The following is a 24,220-nucleotide window of genomic DNA, read 5'->3' as shown; positions in this document are numbered from 1 at the left end:
CCAACTGAAGCAAAAAGCTGGGGTCGGCTGGAGGGCGGGGTTATTTTGATATTATTCACAACAGGCTGCACGTGGCTTGTGCGGTGTGCACAGTCTGTGACCCTGAGCGCCCCCTTAATGAACCTTGATTTGACTAGGTCTGCCTTCCCTTGATATAAGAGTCAAGCTGTAGCATTCTGAATTGACTGCAGGGGTTTGATAGCACATTGTGGTAAGACTGCCAAGACTTTGGAAACTCTTCAGATTCTCCATCCATCTTCCTCTTTCTTAGATCTTTGGCCACCCCTTTTAATCAAACGTTTTAGCTTAATGTTACTCCTTTCCTTCTTCCACTAATTCATGGATTGCCAACACAGGATATAATTCCAGAGCGACTCCCATTTGTAATGTTTAGATGTTATTATTTAATTACAATGTCTGTGGGATGGGTGGGTGGTGGAGGGAGTAAATTTATGTTTTTAAGATGATAATAGGAAAAATTCAAGTGATGTTGTATAAATTAAATTGATGTAATATTGTTTACTTGATGTATGATGAAAAAAATGAATAAAGAATTGGGGGGGGGGAAAAAAAATTAACTTGGATTCAAATGCCCCCCTAAACTTCCATCTGACTTCAAATTTACTGTTCTTTTCCAAACTGCTGGAAAAGATAAAACTGATTCAACTTACCATTTTTACAGAGAAAATATTTGCATTTCATCCTAGGCGTGCGGGTTTTAGCAAAGAAAGCAGCACAGAAATATACTAGTTGAATTCATATCACTTTAGATCGAAGTCTACTACTACTACTATTTATCACTTATATAGCGCTGAAAGGCATACGCAGTTCTGTACATTTTGACACTGGCTGTGGTAGTTTCACTTGATTTGGCTTCCGCTTTTGACCTATTCAATTAGAACTTATTACTTGACCGTTTAGCTCTAATGGGCATCGCAAGTACTGTTCTTTCTTCTTTTCTTTTTCACCAGGCTTTTCAAATTAAGGCTCCTTTTTACAAAGGTTACATTACATTAATGACTTCTATTCTGCCCGTACCTTGCAGTTCTGGGCGGATTACAAAAGAAACAGCTGGACATTTCCATGAGAATTACAATAAGATTTAGAGAATTACAATTTAGAGTTTAGGATACAGAAAAGATGACTGGGCTATTCCAGTAAATATATAATTTGGGAAGCAGGTGTGCTAAGCGTTTTAGCGCACGCACCGGATTAGTGCGCGCTAGCCGAAAATCTACCGCCTGCTCAAAAGGAGGCGGTAGCGACTAGCGTGTGGGGCAATTTAGCGCACGCTATTCCGTGCATTAAGGCCCTAGCGCGGCTTTGTAAAAGGAGCCCTTAGAATCAATAATCTTTCAACTCAACACCTCTCAAAATGTGGAGTCCCTCTAAGCTCAATTCTTGGGCCAATGTTATTTTCTATTTTCACTTCTTTAATAACTCTCAATCAATCCTGTGGCTGTAGTCCCTACTGCTATGCCGACGATATCCAAAATATTTATAGTTTTGCTTCTGAATCAACAGATACAATACCTTTCAATTTCTGCCTAGAGCGGATATCTTCTTAGCTTCATGATAATAAGTTTTCTTTCAGTGTACTCAGATATGAATCTATTCATTTTCCTAGTCCAGGGAAGGCAATTCTGGCCCTCGAGAACTACAGGCAGGTCAGGTTTTCAGGATATCCACAATAAATATGCATGAGATAGATTTGCATCTCAAGAAGGCAGTGCAGGCAAATCCATCTCATACATATTCATTGTGGATATCCTGAAAACCTGACCTGCCTACGACTCTTGAGGACCAGAAATTCCTACTCCTGCCCTAGTCCATTCTGTGCCATACCACCACCTACCAGAGGAGTGTCATACCACTAGCTACCAGAGGAGAGAGTGGCGTAGTGGTTAGAGCTACAGCCTCCGCACCCTGAGGCTGTGTGTTCAAATCCCATGATGCTCCTTGTGACCCTGGGCAAGTCACTTAATTCTCCGCTGCCCCAGGTACATTAGATAGATTGAGAGCCCACTGGGACAGATAAAGTGTTTAAAATACCTGTATGTAAACTGCTTTGAGTATGGTTGTAAAACTACGAAAAGGCAGTATACAAATCCCAATCCCTTCCCTCCTATAGTAATAGGACATATTCTAAATTATTCGGAGAGAGTCAGAATTCGAAGTGTAATTGGTCAGAATTCGAAGTGTAATTTTTGACAAAAATTTAATGTTCAAATGGCGCCCAGACAAGGTTGTACAATCTCCTTTCTTTGAAATACAATGCATTTGTTCAATTAGATTTTATCTGCCTTTAGCATGTATCCAAATGCTTATTTTGTCCCTTATCATTACATACTCAGATTATTTTAATCCCCTTTTTTCAGGACTCCCACTCTATTCCTTAAAACATTTACAACTTATACAATCTACAGCAGTTACTGTATATACTCAAATATAAACTGAGATTTTGGGGCAAAAATAAATGGCCCCAAAACCTTCCTCTTTACAAACCCAGCACCTTGAAGACCCACATCTACACCCTGATGGATGGATCTCAAAGACATGACCTAAAACTCCAAATGGAATCTCACAAATAGTCGCATGTCACTCCAAATATAACCTGAATTACTACTACATTCTCTGACAACAAACATGCACCCACTTACTAAGAAAGCTATCTTACCTCCAAGTGATATCTACACTGAATGTGAATTTAAATCCACCCTATGCCCACTAAGGGCTCCTTTTACAAAGGTGCGTTAGCGTTTTTAGCGCACGCACAAGATTAGTGCGTGCTATAGAGTGCGCTAGCCAAAAAATTACCGCCTGCTTAAAACCGCTAGCGCACCTTTGTAAAAGGAGCCCTAAGTCAGTATTTTATGTCTGCATGTTATGTCTAAACTGTAATCTAACCCCTTTGTCTATACTGTAAATACTGTAGAATCTGTATTTCTCACCTAAGTATGTCCTACCCGTACTATGAATGTACTCTTGTAACCTGTTCTTGGCTCCTTTGGGAGGATGGGCTAAATAAATGAATAAATAAATAAAATATATTCAGGACAGCGCCCACTAGACCCCCCTCCCGGACTGGTTGCAGACCTCCCCCAGGCCTGCCGTAAGCCCTGGTGGTCCAACGGTAAGGCCGGAACAGGAGGGATCCCACCCACCTCCTGTCCCGGTTGACTCTGACACATTCCATCTCCCTCCCGTCTCTCAGACTTTTAAAAAAACCTACCTTTAAAGCCCTGGTGGTCAAACGGTGAACTGCGGCAGGAGCAATCTTCCTATGCTCCTGCCCTGTGCAGACCCACTATCTGAAATGGCTGCTGCGAGTTCTCATGGCAACCTCGTGAGACCGCAGGGACTCACAAGGTTATACCACTGTTAATGCAGGAACACTGGCTACCAGTCTCTGCTCACATACCAATTAAAATTCTGACTCTGGTACACAAAGGTCTTCCTCCCACAGCCTCCTGAATACATTTCAGATTTGCTGATTACATACACTCCTAGTCAGACCCTTCTACCTGTCTTTGTTTGGATGTCACCAGAGAAACTGTTTTTGCCTATGTTGCTCCTAAACTTTGGAAAGCTTTACCAAGAGCTCTCAAAACAGAACTGTCATATATTTCATTTAAAAGGTTACTCAAAGCCTGGCTTTTTAAACAATCCTTCAACTCACAAAATGAAGCTTAATTACTGCCTTGGTATGTGTGAAAATAATCCTTTTGGAGATATTGCCCCTGAGGAAATCTCTGTGACATTTTCTTTTTGAAAGTGCATGTGGATTTTGCATTTGTGGACTGGCATGCTGCATGGAGGGACTGAAAAGTGATCCCTACAGACACAATAATATTATTAAGATTTTGTTAATAAATAAATAATCATGACTGAAATCCATATGTGGTGTGATAAGAGAATGGATTTTGGTCATTCCAATTCAAGGGTTCTTTTACTAAAACGTACTAGAACATAAGCAGTGCCTCTCCTGGGTCAGACCAGAGGTCCATCTTGCCCAGCAGTCTGCTCATGCGGCGGCCCATCAGGTCCAGGACCTGTATAGTAATCCTCTATCTATACCCTTCTATCCCCTTTTCCTTCAGGAAATTGTCCAATCCCTTTTTGAACTCCAATACCATATCCTGTCCTATCACGCCCTCTGGAAGAGCATTCCAGGTGTCCACCACCCGTTGGGTGAAGAAGAACTTCCTAGCGTTGGCTAGAATCTGGGTTTAACACAGGGTTTTACCACATGCTAAGCCCAGCACTTTTAGGGGATTTTTAAAATATATTCTATTGCAGGTTGTATGCTAATGTTATCATTAGCATGCAATACCTGCATAGTTAATGTAAGAGCACTTAGGGCCAGATTTTATAAATGGCACCTAGAAAAGCAGCATTTATCGCATGTCTATCAAAGTTAGGCGCCATTTGTAGAACTGCACCTAGAGGTGCCTAAATCAACTTAGATGCCCGTAGACATGACATATTAGGTGATGGTATATATTAAGCCAGGGTTTGCGTGATCTAAAATACTGGCGCCTAGCTCAATCCATGCCTATACTCTGCCCCTAATCATGTCTACTTGCCGGTAGACGCCTACATCAAATGCCTACGGGCAAATTGATTTTTTAAATCATTTTTAAATTGGTTTTTAATGGCATTTTCAATTATCAGGACAATTAAGCCAATTTAAAAAATTAGGTGTCTAGAATCAGGGCGAAAGGGTTAGATTCACTTACCTCCTTTCCGTGCCCGATCCGTGGCCAATCCGTGAAGGCCTGACCAATTCACAACACAAAAAAATTAAAATGAGGGTGATCGAAGAACGCCCCTCTCTGATCGCACGGATTGCTTAGTGTGCGATCCTGACGCATACGCAGACCATCTGCTTTCCCTGTAGATGGTCTACGCATGCGTTTTGGGTCCATTTTGGCTTGTTCTTTGGTTGTTGTTTTTTTTTTTTTTTACTGGCCCGTTTCCTGCTCTGGACGGGCGATCCCCAGAATTTAAAAGCAGGTAATTTTTGACTCTCCTGCTTTCTGCTGCCCTTCCCCGTAGTGCAGCCCTGCTTTAAAACCAAGGGCTAGCACAGCGGGGAAGGGCAGCTGAGAGCAGGAGAGTTGGGGGCGGCAAGAGCAGGGCTCGGCTGAAAGGGGCAGAGAGTAGAGCAGCTCCATTCTCAGCTGTGAATTAGCAAAAGGCCTAGAAACACTGAAGAAGTTAGGGAGAGAGAAGCGGCAGAGAGCAGGAGAGCCGGGGGAGGCAGAGAGAGTCGGGGCAGGCAGAGAGCAAGTCGCGGAAGACAGCAGGAGAGTTGGGGGAGGCAGAGAGAGCAGGAGAGCTGGGGAGCCAGAGAGAGGAGAGTCAGGGCAGGCAGTACTCCGAGTGGAGCCTCACCAAAGACAGAATCGGGGCAGAGCGCAGTTTTTTACACAAGCGACTGGTCCTCACCAGTCGCTTGTTCTTGATCGGCCAGCCAGTCGGTGTGTCAGAAAAAAAGGGTAGTGAATCGCGTCCTTCCTGCTTTGCATGCCGATTCCCCTCATTTGCATGCACGGATCGGGATTGGATCGCTACACAGGTTAGTGAATCGGGTCGGAGGAAAATCGGGTCAGAAAGGGCTCGCAAACCGATCGGTACACGATCAGTTTGCTTAGTGAATCTAGCCCTTAGTCCCCATTTCAGAAGGGAAATAAACATCTATTTATTTATTTAAAAATTTATATACCGCCTAAAAAGTCTAAGCAGTTTACAATTAACATACAAAATAACTTTAAAAAACAGTTTATTTTTCTTATGCAAATTTTTAATAAAAAATCACGGGGAAAAAAAAGCCTACTGGGACCCGCCCCGCTGATCATATTCATTTCTTCTACATAAGTACACCAGTAAATAACTGTATCCTCTAAAGCAGTGTTTTTCAACCGCTGTTCCGCGGCACACTATTGTGCCGCGAGATGTTGCCTGGTGTGCCGCAGGGCCGCCATCAGGGCAGTACTACCAGTCCTGCATTCAGGGGCCCGGAGCTGACAGGGGGCCCGAGGCAGGGGCGCCAGTAGCTCGCCAAGGCAAAGTGAGTCGATCACCCAGGACTCACTTTGTCTTGGCGATCTAATCTATCGAGCCGATAAGTCTTCTTCTCCCCGACGTCAATTCTGCAGTCGGAGAGGAAGTTCGGGCCAGCCAATTGCTGCCTGGCTGGGCGGAACTTCCTCTCCGATTGCAGAATTGACGTCAGGGAGAGCATGCGTCGGCGTCGGCTTTGGGGCCTGTTATCCATTGGTGGGTCCTGTTCCCTGATGGCAGCGGCAGTGGCAGTGGCTTGGGGAACGGCAGGGAGAAAGAAAGAAAGGGGGCAGGCAGGGAAACAGAAGGAAAGAAGAGAAACAGAAAAAAAGAAAGAAAGGTCAGGGAGAGAGGAAGAAAAAGTTGGGGGAGGGAATGAGGTGTGGAGGAGAGAAAGCATACAGGCTGATAGAAGGGAAGAAAGATTGGATGCACAGTCAGAAGAAGAAAGTGCAACCAGAAATCACCAGACAAGGTAGGAAAAATTATTTTATTTTAAATTTAGCAAAGTGGAGGCAGTATTACCACAGTTTTCAAAGGAATTTGCCCAAATAACTTAATAGTTAACTGGGTAAATTCCCAGAGATGAAAACTTCCCTTCACTTACTATGCACAGTTCTGAATTTATATCTGCTGTCTATATTTTACAATATGGTCACCTTTTACTAAACCGCAATAGTGGTTTTTAGCGCAGGGAGCCTATGAGCGTCAAGAGCAGCGCTGGGCATTCAGCGCAGCTCCCTGCGCTAAAAACTGCTATTGTGGTTTAATAAAAAGGATGGAGGATATATTTGTCTATTTTTGTATGCTATAAAAACCAAATACAGAGAGAGACTGAGAGCTGTTGACGAAGAGCTACGTGTGTGTCTTTCTTCGATTCCAGCCAGAATATCAGCTTTGTGTTCAGCCAAACAGGCCCAGGTTTCGCACTGAATAAAGTATTTTATAATTTTTCACTATTCTGTTTACTTAATATTTCATAATAAAGTAATTATAAAATACTTTCTTTGTGTTTATTTGATTCCTATTCAAGAGAATTACTTTATATATAGTCAATATAGGCACAGAGTTAAATTTTTTAACATTTTCTAATGGTGGTGTGCCTCGTGATTTTTTTCATGAAACAAGTGTGCCTTTGCCCAAAAAAGGTTGAAAAACACTGCTCTAAAGCAGGGGTCTCAAAGTCCCTCCTTGAGGGCCGCAATCCAGTCGGGTTTTCAGGATTTCCCCAATGAATATGCATGAGATCTATGTGCATGCACTGCTTTCAATGCATATTCATTGGGGAAATCCTGAAATCCCGACTGGATTCCGGCCTTCGAGGAGGGACTTTGAGACCCCTGCTCTAAAGAGTAAGAAAATCTCTGCTCTTACATTAACTACTATTCGTAGACAATTCATTCACGTAAACACTTCAACAAATAATTGTGTCCCCAAGAGTTTTTTTAAAGACATCTATGATCTTACACAGGCACAACTGACCTGACGAAGTATTCCACAATTTCACTCCAGCAACCAAAAACACAGAATTCCTAACTCTTGCATGCATTACACTCCTTTCTCCCTCTGTAGATAATTTCATTGTATTTTCAGATCTTTAATTCTCTTCCAGGGCAATATAACTCCAACATACCTTGAATACATCCAGGTTCTTTATAATACAAAGTTTGAAGAATTATCGGTATCTCTTTATTATTTTTTTTTCAAGTTTCAAGTTTATTTAGTATTTTGATTACCTCGCCTAGTCCAAATCCAATGCGAATTACACAAGTTTCAAAATTATTTTTTTAAAAAACCATTATAAAACTAACAGACATAATATTCATTACCAATACAATATTATATGTAAGGGGGGAAGGGGTAAAAACAATAAATGTAAATACAATTTTTAAAAAAAATTAAGAGTAAAGATAAAAAACCAGGGAAGGGTTAAGACACAAAAGGTAAGGGAACAAATACCCGCTTTATTCTTTTAAATCGTCTACCTGAATCAATTGTAGAGTATGACCAATCTATTAGAAAGCATCTTTGAATAGCCAGCTCTTTTGTGTATGGAAAGCCAATGCAGTCGTTTCAAAACTGGCATGATGTGGGTCATTCGTGGAAACCCCTCACAATCAATCTAGCAGCAGAATTCATTAGGACTTGTAATGCCTTACTCCTAGTTTTCTTAAAAGATCAACATTGGGAGATACACCTGATACCAAGCATGTTTAAGATTTGGGGAAACAGCTGTCCAATGGAGGGATAAGGGAGGGTTACCCCCTTAATCCTCCAGTGGTTTCTGTCTCCCCCCCCCCTACAAAATCCAAACTGGCATGAGAAACCAGTCACTGTGACAGTGTCAGGATAATAGCCGGTTACATTTCTAAGATCAGAAAGATGACTAGTTATGTGATGGCTTAAAAAAATGTTGATATTATTATATACAGTACATTTTATTTTTTCATAATGAATGTTGCACACGCCCAGCATATAAGATCCATTTCTCTGTATTTTAGACAGACTCTATGTGTAGGGTTACCAGATTTTCCAAACGGAAAATCCGGACCCCCTAGACCTGCCCAGTTCTAACCAGCCCCGCCCTGTTACGCCCCCATTGCCTGCTCTCGTCGGGCAAGAGGGCATCCTCACATGCGACGCAATGATGCGGATGCCCTCCTGCAGTGTTCTCCCCAGAAATTTTTTCCAGCCGGGTGGCATGAAAAAGTAGCCGGGTCGGGCGGGGCGTGGAAATTTGGTAGTGGAGAAAATTAAATGTATACTATTTTTATTAGTTAATTATTATTATTTTCCAATGCTCGATATGACTTCCTTTTTTAAGGTTTGACACTTGTGCCAGAATATTTTTACTAAATCTAAGAAGTATCCAATTCTAGAAATGAATAATTAGATATTCACCCTCTTTCAAATGGTATAGAGGTTTAAAAAAGGGAAATGCGTTAATGAAGTCATTAGGTTCAATCTAACCATTTATTTCTGCATGAATTTAAACAACTAAAAAAAAAAAAAGATAAATATAGCTCATCCAGTCATACAAGAAATGGCTGTACAACACCTCTAATAATGTTTTGATCACTAGGTTCCTTCCTGAGGTCTCACTGAGGATATAAAATAGATGCTATCCCCACTTCCAGACCTCTTCCACATAATTTAGGGAGAGGTGTTACTGAGCCTTGAAGGGCACCTGTGTGATTGATCTTTATCTGCTTCTTTTTTACTTTGCTATAGTGCAAAGTAAGAGCTAGGGCAAAACAGTATAGGTAAAGATGCAGGTAAAGATAATTAGCAATGTATTAAAAATATTTTATTTTTATTTGCTTATAATGTCATTTGAAAGCTGCTTGATGATAATACAACTTTAATTTAATTCTTTATAATGTGTGTGTCTGTGTGTTGGGGGGGACAACACCTACGTCAACAGTAAAGTTAAAACAGGGTCATTAAATCCAGTGGTGTACCTAGTATATATGACAGCCAGTGCTAATTATTTTTTTAACAATCCCCTCCTCTATATAAAAAAAGATATTTTTAGTAATAATCCATGAGTCACACAATAAGGGTGCATCTAGGAAAAGGCAGCATCTTAAACACTGCAGTGAGCACTAGAACACCAACACACGCATTGGAAAACTAAACAAACCAGATCCTACAGTCAATTGATCCTGTAGTCGATGCTAACAGAAAGCCATGTCCTTTTCATACACACAGATACACCCTCGCCCAATATGGAATAATCACAAACTAAAAATAGAAATATGTAGTCAAAAGTTAAACTGAACCAAGAAACCAGACTCTGCATACAATGCAACACCACAGAAACAGTGACACATGTCCCCTAATACTGTGCAAAATATAAAGACAGTAGATGTAAATTTGAAAAAAAACTTCTACATAAGTCACCACTTTACAAATTAACAAATAGAAATAAAACAAATAATGAGAAATATGAAAATACCATTTTATTGGACTAATCCATTTTTCAATTAGCTTTCAGAGGCCAAATCTTTCTTCAAGACAGTACAGTAAACAGCTGTTATGGTATCCTGTCCTGATCTGAGGAAAGGGGTTTAGTCCCCCCCCAAATTGCCTTATTTCCATTTCCTATTGATAAATTTTAATCAATACAGTTACAATACTACTTGATTCTACGTAAAGCAAAAAAAATATTTTTTTTTTCTACCTTTTGTCGTTTCTGCTTTAGTCATCTTCTCTTCACTCTCTTCTTTCTATTCAGCATTTGTCCTCGCTCCCTTCCAGGCAGCATCTGTCCTCTCTCTTTGCCCCTTCCACCCAGCCTCTACCCTCTCTCTACCCCTTCCATCTACTGTCCACCCTATCTCTGCCCCTTGCATCCACTGTCCACCCTTTCTGCCTTTTCCATCCAGTGTCTGCTCTCTCTCTGTTCCATATGGTATCTTCCCTCTTTCTATGTCTCTTCAATAAACTCTATATCCTGTGCCCTTTCTCTCCTTTGTACATGATTTATTTCAGCTTCAACCCCTCTCCATTTTTTGTCTCCACCCTTCCCCTATGCTCTGGCATCTCTCTCTTCTCCTTTCCTTCCTTGCCACTCCACCCCATGGTCTGACATCTCTATCTCCTTCCCTTCTCTCCCCCCCCTCTCCAGTATCTGCCTCTCTCTTTCTCTCCGTCTTTCTTCTGTGAGGAGATCATGTTGATCTTGAATACTGAATAATTCTTCCATATTCCCCATATCACTGAACTGTAGTCTGGTCCAGCAGACTGCTTTGGCACCATTACATGCATCAGCTTTCCACACAGAATGCCACAAGTCTCTATTTCTTGTGCTGTGTTTACATCTGCCAGCAGCAGAAACTTGTGAGACAGATCTCTTGGCAATACTACACTTCGGAGCCCTTTGACTATCTGGTTCTGTAAAGCTGCAGGCTTTAAAGCTCTGTTTACTGGAGGAGACTGTCCAGCATACATAACTGCATCACTCTTAAGGATCTGATCAGAGATTACATTAGACAAGGTGGTATTTTTAGGCATGGAAAAACAGGACTTGTTCTCCTCAATCTGCTCAGATGCCCTTTAATGTTCGTCTGATCTCGGGCTAAATCTTGCCTCCTAAGCTAATCTTCAAAGGAGAGCAGAGTGAGAGCAATATCGGCAGTGACATCCGTTTTGGGCCGCATGTTGTGCAGGGCTGGACTAAGGCAAGTTGTAAGCTTCCTTCCATCGCTGATCTATCTTCCATAAGTCAGCAACGGAGGGAAGCTTACAACTCGCTGCTCTTGCTTGCTTCGGGCCTTCCTCGTTGCCGGGTCCTGCCTTTACGGAAACAGAAAGTAGGCAGGACCCGGCAGCGAGGAAAGCCCGATGCAAGCAAGAGCAAGTTGTAAGCTGACCTGTCTCCTATAGCGAACCCATGCTCCGGGGCGTGTGCATGCCGACTTCCCTTCTCTTCCCCCCTCGGGACGTGACTTCCGGTTTCGGAGGGAAGCGGCATGTACGTTAGAGCCCCGCCGGGGAGCATGGGTTCAAGTCGCTTGCTGGCGTTAAAAACTAAAAAAAAAAAAAAAAAAAAAAAGTCAGGCTCTTGCGATTCAGGCTGTGCCGAGTCAGCCCGGTAAATCTCCAAGCCGGTGAAAAGGTTTTTTTTAAAAATGTTGAGCAGAAGGCGGCAGCAGCAGCAGGATTGCGATCGAGATTACAGCCGGGCGCTCATCTAAATTAGCTGGGCGGAGCGCCCGGCTGAAAGGCCCTGGGGAGAACACTGCCCTCCTGCCTGACAGGGATTTGTTGGAAGCTTGTCAAAACCCGGACAAATAGCCGGTTTTTGAAAAGTCGTCTGGACCCCCGGACATGTCCTGGGAAATCCAGACGTCTGGAACCCTATCTATGTGTTGTAATTGTAGTTAAACTTTTGTAAACTGCGTAGAAATCATTGGTTATGTGATCTAGAAATTGTTTTTTATGTTCTGTTCTGAAATACTTGTGAAATTTGAGATGCACAGACATGTATGTCTCAATTCCTACTTTTACGACTTAGCTAAAATGATGTTGATTTTGTTTTCACACATATACACAGCCATTTTCATGGACAGTTATTTATGTCTGGATTCAGTGTTTGGTGAATGCCTGAAATTGATAAACCACGATACCCGTTAAAAAAGAGAAAGAAAGAAAAAGAAATACCTTACATGTAATTTTTCTTATAGCACTCCGTTTCTGCTGTTGTTTTCTGATCTTTTAATGCAGCATTTTCTATTTCATTTTGTAAATCTGGAACAAGAAAAGCAATTCTCCTGTTTTATGGGTATATAAATATACAATATTTTTTTTTTTGCTTTATTACTATTGCCTTCCATGGTATCTGATGAACAGCATTAATATCTAAGGTGTGAGCCAAAACTACATGCCAGTGCTTATCTTGTACAAGGAGATTTAAGTGCTGGAAAATGCTTAATCAGCTTAAACCCTCTCTACATCAGGGCATTTACATTGGACTGGAGCTTGAATCAGGCCTTACGGTATTAGCTATAGACTATACGGGTGTTCTGGCACAGTTGCTGTTAAATCATGCTAGGGCCTAAGGCAGAAATTAGGAAGGGAAGAGCCCACTTGCAGGCAAAGCCTTCTTCAGCTTCAGGCCTAAGGCATTTACCCTGTTTATTCATCCCCTAAGGCCGGCCCCGACACCAGATCATTCACAAGTTCAAATCTCTGCAATATTAACCAACACTTTTACCTTGTAGAGATACATAACTGAAGTGTCAATTGCAAATAAGAACTGTGCAGACATCTTGTAATTCGGGATTTCATGATATGTGGCACAATATAAGTACACATTGTAATTATGGTGCTTATTTTAGAAGCATCCCCACATCTATGTGTCTGGAGAGGCTCAGACATTTACATGCCATTTCGGAAGCTGAGTACGTCCAGATAGCAAGGGGAAATTGGGGAGGGGGAGTGGTCTGGATGGGACAACAATGCAGGCATACATGCCCCATTTCACTCAGGGAATTGGGACAGCTGGATGCTTGAAATTACACCTGTTCTGAGGCATAATTAAGTATCTGCTATAGAGGCAGCTATAAATCCTGAAGTGTCCAGTACCTGCAATGACAGCCCCCACCCCAATTGCAACCCAGCCCTGCTCCCCCTCTCCTGACATCATAATTTAATCCCCTATAGTGCAACATGCTGGCAACACCTATCCTACTGCCAGCAAAGACACTCTTTGTGCCCCCCCCCATATGTAGGCATGAGCTCAACATGTGGCAGCCTCTCCCAGAGTCAAATCCACCCCCCCCCCACGCTGAGTCAGTTCCAAGACTTACTGGAGGTACTTAGGCCCAGATGCACTAAAGTCAGCAATCGTTGCCAACCCGATGCAGAAAATGACTCACCGTGTGGTTTTCTGCACGACCATGCAAATAAGCTCATTAATATTGAAATACCATGGCTTCCCTAAAAAAAATGATCGCTTTTAGCGATCCAAAAAAAGCAACTGGTCAAGACCAGTTGCTTACCTAACGTTTTTTTTAATGGGCACAGATGCTGTGCATGTTACACATGCACAATATCTGCTCCATCACAAAAATGCCCACTTCCTCCTGCTATGCCAACCCCTCTCCCCTCCCCCCCACCCGCGTAAGAAATTTCAGTAGGGATGGCCACTCCCTCCTGCCATGGTGACCTCCACTCCCCACTCCCCCCCACCCGGCACAAGAGAAAATTGGCAGATTCATTAATTGCCTGTGGTAATACTCTACCAACTCAGTTAATGTATATGATAGCTACTTTATAGCATATATGCATAAAACAAGTGTTCATTCATGTGAGAGCATGTATGTGCCATTGAGGATTATTGCAGAAGCCTATTTTATAAAGACATGTGGAGGGGCATTTTCGGCAAGACATCTAGGGATTGCGTGACACTGTGGTTAAAGCTACAGCCTCTGCACCTTGAAGTTGTGGTTTCAAATTCATGTTGCTCCTTGTGACCCTGGGCAAGTCACTTAACAACCTCCCTGGCACATTAGATTATGAGCTGTCTGGGACAGACAGGAAAAAATGCTTCAGTACCTGAATAAATTCATGTAAACCATTCTAAGCTCCCCTGGGAGAACGGTATAGAAAACTGAATAAATAAATAGGACCAACTTTAGATGTTTTGAGAAAAATGTCAAAAAATCAGGTGTAGAAAATATCCATTTTTGAACCTGTAAGACATCTACCATTTTCCCCAAAATAGCCCAACTAGACATTTTGTCCAGCTAGCCAACTATTTTTTTCCAAAACAAGCCATTTGCATGTAGGAGGGGCTAGCATTTTTAATGGACTGGCAACACAGACATGCTAGCAGAGCAGTAGGGCACTTCACATTAAGGGTGCCAAGCACCTATCTCACCATAACTCCTGTACATTATATGGTGAGTCCTCCAAAACTCCCCAAAACCTACTGTGCCTACCTATCTACCACCCCAATAGTCCTTATGCCTGCAGGTGTCACCTATATGGCAGTAGGGATTTTGGTGGGCTCATATGTTCCACCATGAATGTACTAGTTAGGGTGGCATATGGGCCTAGGACCCCTTCTCTGCAGTCCACTGCCCTGCCTATCAGGCTACTCCAGAGACCTGCTTGCAGCTCTGCTAGGACTGGTCATAGTATCTGCAGCTATTACACATATATATATTGTTTCATGCAGATATTTAGGGGGTGGGGTGGAAGCCCCAAAACCACCATCCCCCCAATCAACCCCCCCAAACACTCTCTCCTGCAAGCAGGCGCCCCCTGAACTGATGATCCCCCCCAAACAGGGATACTGCCCACCCCGACTCCCCATACCTTTTTCTAGCAAGAACGGTCAGAGGGATGCCCACTCCCTCTGGCTGGTAGGCTTGCCTCTTCACAGTAGCGGGCCTTCCCCTTCCCGGTACATCCTGGGATACATCAGAGAGGAGCCTAAGACCCTGATTAGCCCAGGCCTATATCTCAGGCATCTACTGCAGCCCTAGGGAGAATCCTAGGGCCGCTTAAGCTCGTCCAAGGCTACTTCCGGGCGAAACCACGCCCAAGCCCAGCCTTGGACGCAACTCCCTGCACCCGCGACAGATGCCTACAGTGTAGGTGGCCTTCCTCTGATTTTTTTTTGTTAGACAGCGGTAGGATGCCTACTACTAACTACTATTGTGATACTGTTTATAGAATCTGCCTCTTTGACTAGTAAAATGTCCAAGTGCCAGTTTATGTCGTCTTTTGAACATCCATGTTTTTTGAAAATAAGCCCTATTGGCATCTATGTTGCCTTTACAAAACAGATGTATTTTTAACATATTTATAGGTATCTTGTTTAAAATAATACCCCCTTCAGAATAGTGTGCAATGTGCTAAGGGGTTATTTTATAACTGCCTGCACTGGTGAAAAGTACTTGCATACATTTAACCCTGCTAATTTGTGTGCATACGTTTTCTGAGTAAAAGCATGTAACTACTTATGAAAATTTAGACGTTTTGCAACTAAATCCAAATCCCGCCTGGCCCAGAAATGCCTCCCTTTACAATGGGTGAAAATATGCACAAAATGGCACTGCACATGTACTTTCACCCACATCTTTTACTGAAGCCCATTTCTGGGAATAAAGCCCTGTTTTACCCACTGAAATAGCTTTGAAAATTATCATTCCTGAGCCTAGCATATACCCTAACCTTTCCCTGGAAGACAATAGCAGCTGTGTATGCTGACAAATATATGTGCCCTTCTGCATGTCTTTCCATGTATTTTACAAAAAGCTCTTGATTTGGCAGAGTCTTTTGGAAAATATTAGGTTATCCAGGATATTCACATTTCCTTATTTCCCATGTGGCACCATTATTCAAAATGGGGATTCTCATATAAAGACAGACATTCTGCAGTTTCCATTTCTATTCAGAAATTTATTCATAAAATTCTCTTCAGGGTACTTTATTTGCCAACATATTTCAAACACAGTAAGATCACTATTCAAAATAATTGTCCGGATAACCTTGAGAGTTAGCTGGAAAAATTCTGCAGGATCAAAAACTCTCTTTCCTCTTCTGCTCAATGATAAAATTCTATATGCACAAAATTTACCAAGAGGTGGAGAAGGAAGTATTACTGGAGTAGTAAAATTCTAAGTGCTCAGCACTGATATTAGCACTGTCTGAATAAAATTGTATAAATAAGACTCGAGAGGGAAGAAGGTTGGCCCAAAGTTATTCAGTTTTTTATCCAGATATACTCTGCTACTACTTTTAATTATTTCTATAGCGCTACCAGATGTACGCAGCGCTATACAGAGTCACAAAGAAGACAGTCCCTTTTTGAAGGAGCTTACAATATAAACAGACAAGACAGACAAACAGGATATCATGGATACAGTTAAGGGGAACTATTAATCTGCTGGATGGGTAGGTGGGCAGTGGGGAGTAGGGTTATGGATTGAAGGCTATATCAAAAAGGTGGGATTTCAGTCTGCTTTTAAACAAAGTAAGGGAAGGGACTTGGTGGATAAACTCGGGTAATTTATTCCAGACATAGAGAGGGCAGCTAGATAAAAGGAACAAAGTCTGGAATTGGCAGTGGTGGAGAAGGGTAAAGCTAAGAGCGGCTTATCTGAGGAACAGAGTTCTCTGGGAGGTGTATAAGGAGAGAGAAGAGAGGAGAGATATTGAGGGGCAGCAGAATGAACACACTTAGGAGCTTGAACTGTATGCAAAGGCGGATAGGGAGCCAGTGAAGTGATTTAAGGAGAGGGGTGACATGAGTGTAGCGAGCCTGGTAGAAGATGAGTCGTGCAGCTGTGATTAACAGTATCAAAGGCAGCAGACAGGCCAAGAATGAAGAGAATCGAGCAAATCTGACCATGAACAAGTCATTGCAGACTTTGGTGAGGGCAGTCTCTGTGGAGTGTGGGAAAAACCAGATTGTAGAGGATCAAAAATCTGACGAGTTGACAGGAAGTCCACGCAGCAGGGGGGACAGCACGCTCGAGTAGCTTGGATAGGAATGGAAGAAGGGAGACCGGGCAATAGTTGGACAGCAGGTGGGGGTCCAGCGACTCCTTGGAAAACTTATCCAGATAAGTTCTAAGAATTTCTTTAACACTGGCTGCATGAGTGGATGACAGATTAAAACATCTATAGTATGACCTTGGGTTTTATGGAGGAGTATGTGGCGCAGTGGTTGGATCTACAGCCTCAGCACCCTGCGCTGCTCCTTGTGACCCTGGGCAAGTCACTTAATCCTCCATAGCCCCAGGTACGTTAGATAGATTGTGAGCCCACCGGGACAGATAGGGAAAATGCTTGAGTACCTGATTGTAAAAACCGCTTAGATAACCTTAATAGGCGGTATATAAAATCCTAATAAACTTGAAGTGGGGGGAGAGAGGTTTCTATTAGATATTTTCAAACTGTGCACCTTTCTCCAAAGCTAAATAATTCAATTTTAATTTTCTATCATTCAGAATGACATTAGATTATGAAACAAAAGGGAATGCCTGCCTAGAAATACCAAGCAGATGTAAGGCAGAACACATGGAAGCAATCCAAATTTACAGCAGCAAAATTTACTAAAATGTGACCTTTTCAGAGATTAAAATGATTGTAGTGGAGGAAGACAAAAAAAAAAAAAAAAGAGCTACTGTTCTCCCTACTCATAAAAGCAGCTGCTGCCAGGACTGCACTTATAGTCATCTGCTTTTTCAGCCACCACAATTTTGATAATGTAGGAAGGAGGGCTTTTGAAACTGTGAATAAGAACTGTGATTGCATTTATATAAGTCGTACTGAGAGCCTCAAATGCAGCTTAAAAGACATAAATCCCAGGCAGCTGACAACGAGAAAATCCTAAGCACTGAAACTCATGCTGCAAAAGATCTAGCACTGATAAAATGTAGAGGGCGGTTTTCAGCAGGTGTCAGCAGCTTGCAGACCCTGCAGAATTTCCCTTTGAAAATCCAACATTGGGCCTTGCAGGAATGGCAAGTTCAAAAATGGATTCGCCGTACTTTCTTTTTCAAGCACATCTGCCCTTTTCCCCCACAAAGGAGAATAATTTAAAAACAGGCTGTCTCATTTGTCTGGCAGATATATTCATAAGTTATGTCACTCTTATGAAATGACTCCCCCTACTCCAGAAAGCTCCTGTTTAAAGTTAGACCCATTCAGACACACAAACACCTTTCATGTTTTATCACAGATGCTTAGAGAATATTCTATAAAATACGCGCATAACTCCTTCGTTCATTCCAGATGCAGATAGATATGAACAGGTTGTTCGTGTAGGCTTTGTAGCAGCTGGTTCATAAACCGCTCTTTTTCCCTCCGTCCCACATCCAACCAAGCTCTCCCACCATACGCACAACATCTTTTTACGCGGATGAAGATCTTGTTTTTACGCAGAGTCGGAGTCAGAAGTACAAAAAACTGAGGAGTCGGAGTCGGAACATTTATCTACCAACTCCACAGCCCTGGAAAGCAGACAGGAGAAAGGAATGCATCCTATGTGTAAAACACCATAATAGAAGAATATGTAGCCAAAATTTACACACACGTGTGATACATTACAACTGTGTATCCTTTTACTGGAAGATTACATGAGGTAAAACCACACTGTGGAGCATATTCCAACCATATTTTCTAATCTAAAAGATTTAGGGCTCCTTTTACAAAGGTCTGCTAGCACCGGATTAGTGCACGCTACCCAAAAAACTACCACCTGCTCAAGAGGAGGTGGTAGTGGCTAGCGCGTGGTATTGTAGCGTGCGCTATTCTGCGCGTTAAGGCCCTAACGCACCTTTGTAAAAGGAGCCCTAGCGTTTTTAGCGCACGCACAAGATTAGCGCACGCTAGCCAAAAAAACTACTGCCTGCTTAAAAGGAGGTGGTAGCAGCTAGTGCGCAAGGCATTTTAGCGCGCGCTAAGTGTGCGCTAAAACCGCTAGCACACCTTTGTAAAAGGAGCCCTTAAATTTAGATTAAAATGATACATCAATAGATAAGCAATACTGGGACAGACCAAAGGTCCATCAGGATTCTGCTGCTTGCACCAGCAAACTTTTAAAGAGGTACGTGGGGAACAGAGAGGAGAGCAGAAGTGCTGGTGCCCCCCCACAAAGATAGCGCGCCTGGGGCAGTCTGCCCCTGACCCCACTTAGTATACCTCGTTACTCCCTTGTATACTTCATCCTATTCTATAAATGGTGCCCAACTCATAGCAGAGTTTGTAGAACAGCACTCAATGATCATTTTTTTCAGCACCCAAATTTGTCCGCCATTTTACTGAATCTAGTTCTATGCACATGTAATACATGATCCTTTTAAAGAGTGCATGCTATTTGCACATAGTGGGGTGAATTCAGGAAAGGGTTTTGTAAATTAGGGACCAGGATTCTATAAACAGCACCTAAATGCGCTGCTCCACACGGTTGTAAATCAACTACTAGGCTCGCTTATAGAATCTTGCCTAGTGGTGCCTAAGCAGACTTAGGCATCTCCAGGCACTATACAGGTAGGCACTGGTACATTAGGTCAGGTTTAACAGGGCCTAATTAACCGTTGCCTAATTCAGACGCCTACGTAAATCCAGTATCTTGTTTCCTATAGTGGCCAATCCAGGACACACATACCTGACAAGATCCCAAAAGAGTAAAACAGGTTTTAGGCTACTTATCCTAGAAATAAGCAGTGAATTTTCCCCAAGTCCATCTTAATGATTTATGGACTTTTCTTTTAGGGACTTATCCAAAGCTTTTTAAAATTCTGCAAAGCTAACTGGTTTCACTATATTCTCTGGCAATGAATTCAAGAGTTTAATTAGCACGTTGAGTAATGAATCTTTCATTTCTCCTCCACCCCATACCCAACACTGTCCACAATGAGACTGAAATTTAATTTATGACATGAGTTATTCAAAAACAACAAATGTTGATTGACCCTTCTATTCAAATTGATTTGATCAGTTCTCACCATGGATGAAGACACATATAAACATTTTCTTTGAGTTTTGATAGCTCTCTTATAATCGTATCAACAATCATTTATTTTGAAGCCTGATCCTCTTCTATATGTATCTATTGCTTATCTATTGATGTATCATTTTTATCTAAATTTAAGGGCTCCTTTTACAAAGGTGTGCTAGCGGTTTTAGCGCACACTTAGCGCTCACTAAAATGCCATGCGCACTAGCCTCTACCGCCTCCTTTTAAGCAGGCAGTAGTTTTTTTGGCTAGCGTGCGCTAATCTTGTGCGTGCGCTAAAAACGCTAGGGCTCCTTTTACAAAGGTGCGTTAGGGCCTTAATGCGCAGAATAACACACGCTAAAATGCCACGCGCTAGCTACTACCACCTCCTCTTGAGCAGGTGGTAGTTTTTTGGGTAGCGTGCACTAATCCGGTGCTAGCAGACCTTTGTAAAAGGAGCCCTAAATCTTTTAGATTAGAAAATATGGTTGGAATATGCTCCACAGTGTGGTTTTACCTCATGTAATCTTCCAGTAAAAGGATACACAGTTGTAATGTATCACACGTGTGTGTAAATTTTGGCTACATATTCTTCTATTATGGTGTTTTACACATAGGATGCATTCCTTTCTCCTGTCTGCTTTCCAGGGCTGTGGAGTTGGTAGATAAATGTTCCGACTCCGACTCCTCAGTTTTTTGTACTTCTGACTCCGACTCCGCGTAAAAACAAGATCTTCATCCGCGTAAAAAGATGTTGTGCGTATGGTGGGAGAGCTTGGTTGGATGAATTTTTCGAGTCTACACCAGGTGATTTCTACCAACGAGGTATTGAAAACCTTGTTGAACGTTGGAAATAAGTTGTAAACAACAACAAGGGAGAATACATTTATAAGTATTGGTGTTCCGAATTGTGCGTTGCGTGCCATATAGTGAAGCACGTGTTCGTTTTGCGGTTACGTGAGGCACTGCATGCATTGGTCTTTATTCTTACAGTAGAGAAGTCATTAATTATAACTTTTTGTGAATTGGGACATTTAAACTTGCTTTTTTAAATTTCAATCTAAATTTAGTCAGAGTTTGGCAACTCCGACTCCAGGTACCCGAAATTTCCTCCAACTCCGACTCATCGACTCCGACTCCACAGCTCTGCTGCTTTCACTGCTAAAACTTAACCATGACAGCTTACACCAGGGTCAATGGCAGGCCTAAGCTGGCACTAAATGGAATGCCCACCTATGCTGTCCACTGGTATAGCCCATTTGCTGTTACACGCTATGAGACAAGTGTACCGATTTTACAGAATAATGCATAGCACATATATGTATAAATGCCAATTTGTGATATCATTCATGCATGTAAGTGTGCCTATTCTATAATTAGTGTGTAATTGGTGCCCTTTATAGAGTTGCCCTTCACATGGTTTTCTGGAAAATTTGGTAAAAAGCATGCAATATTTTAAACTGCTTAAAAAACACCCAAGTTCTACACACTGAGAAAACATTTGCTTAAAGTATTTTAGCATATTCTAGAAGAAAATATCCTTTTCTTTCTCATGGAAAAATACTAATAAAGGCGGCAAGAGCTTTGATAATTATGTGCATACTTAAATCACAAATTAAAGTACTTTCATTCTGGCAAATTGTCTTTCTTGATTTTAATGCAACCTACTTAGCCTGTTCATGACCATAAAATTAATTTTACTTCTCAGAGGCCCAAATTATATCTATTCTGAGACAAGTATTCTTGATGATCCATTTAATATTTTCCACTTCATGCCAGGAAAGATCCAGAAAACATGTCAGCTTTAAGATGATTCCTAAGTGTACCTGAGCAGGTGACAAAGATGCCAGCCAAAAGAGAAGTATATTGTTTGTTTAATAACCCCAACAAATTATTTTTATACATTTAATAGCAAATACAGAGTTACAGGAAACAAATGTTTTGATATGTGCATACACATTTTTATATATGCATACAGTCAAACCACTACTCTTTGAATATCACATCTTCAGACCTCAGCTACTGCTGCATAAAACAAAACTTCCCATATGCAGACTAATATATATACCAAAATCTTCATTGGTCACATATTCTTCATTATATTATAGGTTAGCTTAAAACTTTGATTAAATTTTCCTTTTAACCCCAGATTATATTACATGTTTAAAGAAATATTCTAATCACAGTTTATATTACATGTTTAAAGAAATATTAATCTTTCAGTTAAACAACAGCTAGAGGATCTTTCTCTGACATTTCACTGTAGCTTTATCAAGGAATTCCCCTTAACCAACCATCACCATTGTTACTGCAATTATGAGATAAATTCAAGAAAATGCACCAGAAATGAGGTGTGAAAAATGTGTCATCAAGTGCTAAGTCTGTAACAGCAACGGTACACAGATCTCGTGGTCCTGTGAGAACTCATAGCAGCCAATCAGCTAGCGGCTCTGCATGGGAAGGAGCAAAGGAAGGTTGCTCCTGCTGCGGTTCACCAGGGATTCTAAAAGGGAGGTAAGAATTCTTAGAATTGGCTGGGACAGGGGCGGGAGGGATCCCTGCTGTCCCAGCCCACCGTTAGACCACCGTGGAGGGAGGTAAAAGTTAGTAGAGTCAGCTGGGACAGGAGACGGAAGGGATCCCTCCTGTCCTGGTCCACCGCAGGCTCACCAGGTCATATGGCAGGCCCGGAAGAGGCCTGTAACAGGTTTGGGAGGGGGGGGGGGTGTCAGCGCGGATCCGAATATAAACCGAGACCCCCCCCCCATTTTTGGGTCATTTTTTTGGCCAAAAATATCTTGGTTTATATTCAAGTATATACAGTAGTTTATGTATCAGTTGCAACCTGCTTGGCTTTTAGAATGTGGATTATTCAACACACAGGAAACTAACGCTGAATTCTAACTGGTTACTCTCGTAACCACAATCATTCATCCAAAGTACTTGTTCAAGAGGAAGAATGAAACAGCATGCAGCAGAAATATTTATTTCAGACCTAAATGCTTTCTCGTTTTTTTAAATTATTTGTGTCATTGTAAGCATTGTTTTAACTATATAAGTGATCTCATAAAATACAAGCTGAGTACAGTCAGCTTGTAAAATCAAACCCCCTATGGTAGCCAGAACTGTTCCAATCCAACCCATAAATCAGCATTTGACATCATTAGGCCTACATTATAGAATGGAACTGCATCCAATATTCATGCCAACCATCCTATTTTGAGAAAATGGTTAAAAGCATATCACCTGATATTTAAAAGCACCTGCTACCCAGATAAAACCTGCTAAGACATATTCAGTGCGCATTATCTGGACAGTCCCCTGAATATCTTTACAGATAGTGCCAGAACAGACACTATTTATCTGGATAGCTATGACTTTCAGTACCATTATTTAGATGATAATCTGAATAATTTAGGGCAGCATAAAATATACCGTATAGGTATCACTGCTATCAGGATAGTGCCAGCACATCGCACTATATCTGGATATTCAGCCACAACCACTATCCAGATACCACCACTGAATATAGATTTTCTTGCCTATGGTAGCCAGCATTTTTTATTAGTACTGAAAGAAGAGATCAACATACAACATAACTAACCACAAAGAATATCAAACTATTAAATGTACAGTTCAAATATAACCTGGTATTTAGGTTTACAGTGCCAATTTTAAACCTCCTTCTGAAGAGCCGCCTGTTATTACGGCCTTCAATAACTGACCTCACGACAACTCAATATGCTGGTATAAATGATATATATTTTAAACAGCATATAGAGCTGACAGATAATATACTTCAAGCACTTGAGTATACCTGGGTGTCTGTCTTGCCTAAGGCCTCAAAAGGCTGTCTTTTTATATATTTTTGACAATCTAAGACCACGTTGGTACATATTATGCATCTGTTTGTCATAATGATCATTTTTCTTATCATTTCAATAATTGGACAATATTTTTACTTTCCTTAAGTCATATTGCGCAGGACATCCTCTGTTTACCAAAAGGTTCTATCTCTTTTCCAACAAATGCCTTTCTAATATCAAGGTTCCTCAATTTTTCTGAGCATGCCCATTCCTTATTTGTATAGTAATCAATTATATATTCTTTAATTAAGAGATGTGGTAGTTCCTCTCTGTGCTGGTAATTTTATTCTCACAAAATAGACTTCTCTATTTCAGCAACTGTGTG

At 41.6% G+C, this 24,220-nt stretch overlaps 1 protein-coding gene across 8 annotated transcripts in view; it reads right to left on the bottom strand.

Annotated features, from left to right (window-relative positions):
* Nucleotides 1–24,220, bottom strand: part of LEKR1 (leucine, glutamate and lysine rich 1) — a 149,086-nt gene that overhangs the window by 49,050 nt on the left and 75,816 nt on the right. For all 8 annotated transcript variants that reach the window (XM_033958182.1, XM_033958180.1, XM_033958183.1 and 5 more), the window contains one exon: nucleotides 12,237–12,318. In XM_033958182.1, the coding sequence (XP_033814073.1) occupies nucleotides 12,237–12,318 (82 nt within the window). The remainder of the gene's footprint in view (nucleotides 1–12,236; nucleotides 12,319–24,220) is intronic.

This window comes from Geotrypetes seraphini, chromosome 9 (genome assembly GCF_902459505.1).
Source record: "Geotrypetes seraphini chromosome 9, aGeoSer1.1, whole genome shotgun sequence".
NCBI classification, from domain to species: domain Eukaryota; kingdom Metazoa; phylum Chordata; class Amphibia; order Gymnophiona; family Dermophiidae; genus Geotrypetes; species Geotrypetes seraphini.
Note: the sequence above shows the minus strand (reverse complement) of the source record. Positions and strands in the feature narration are given on the sequence as shown.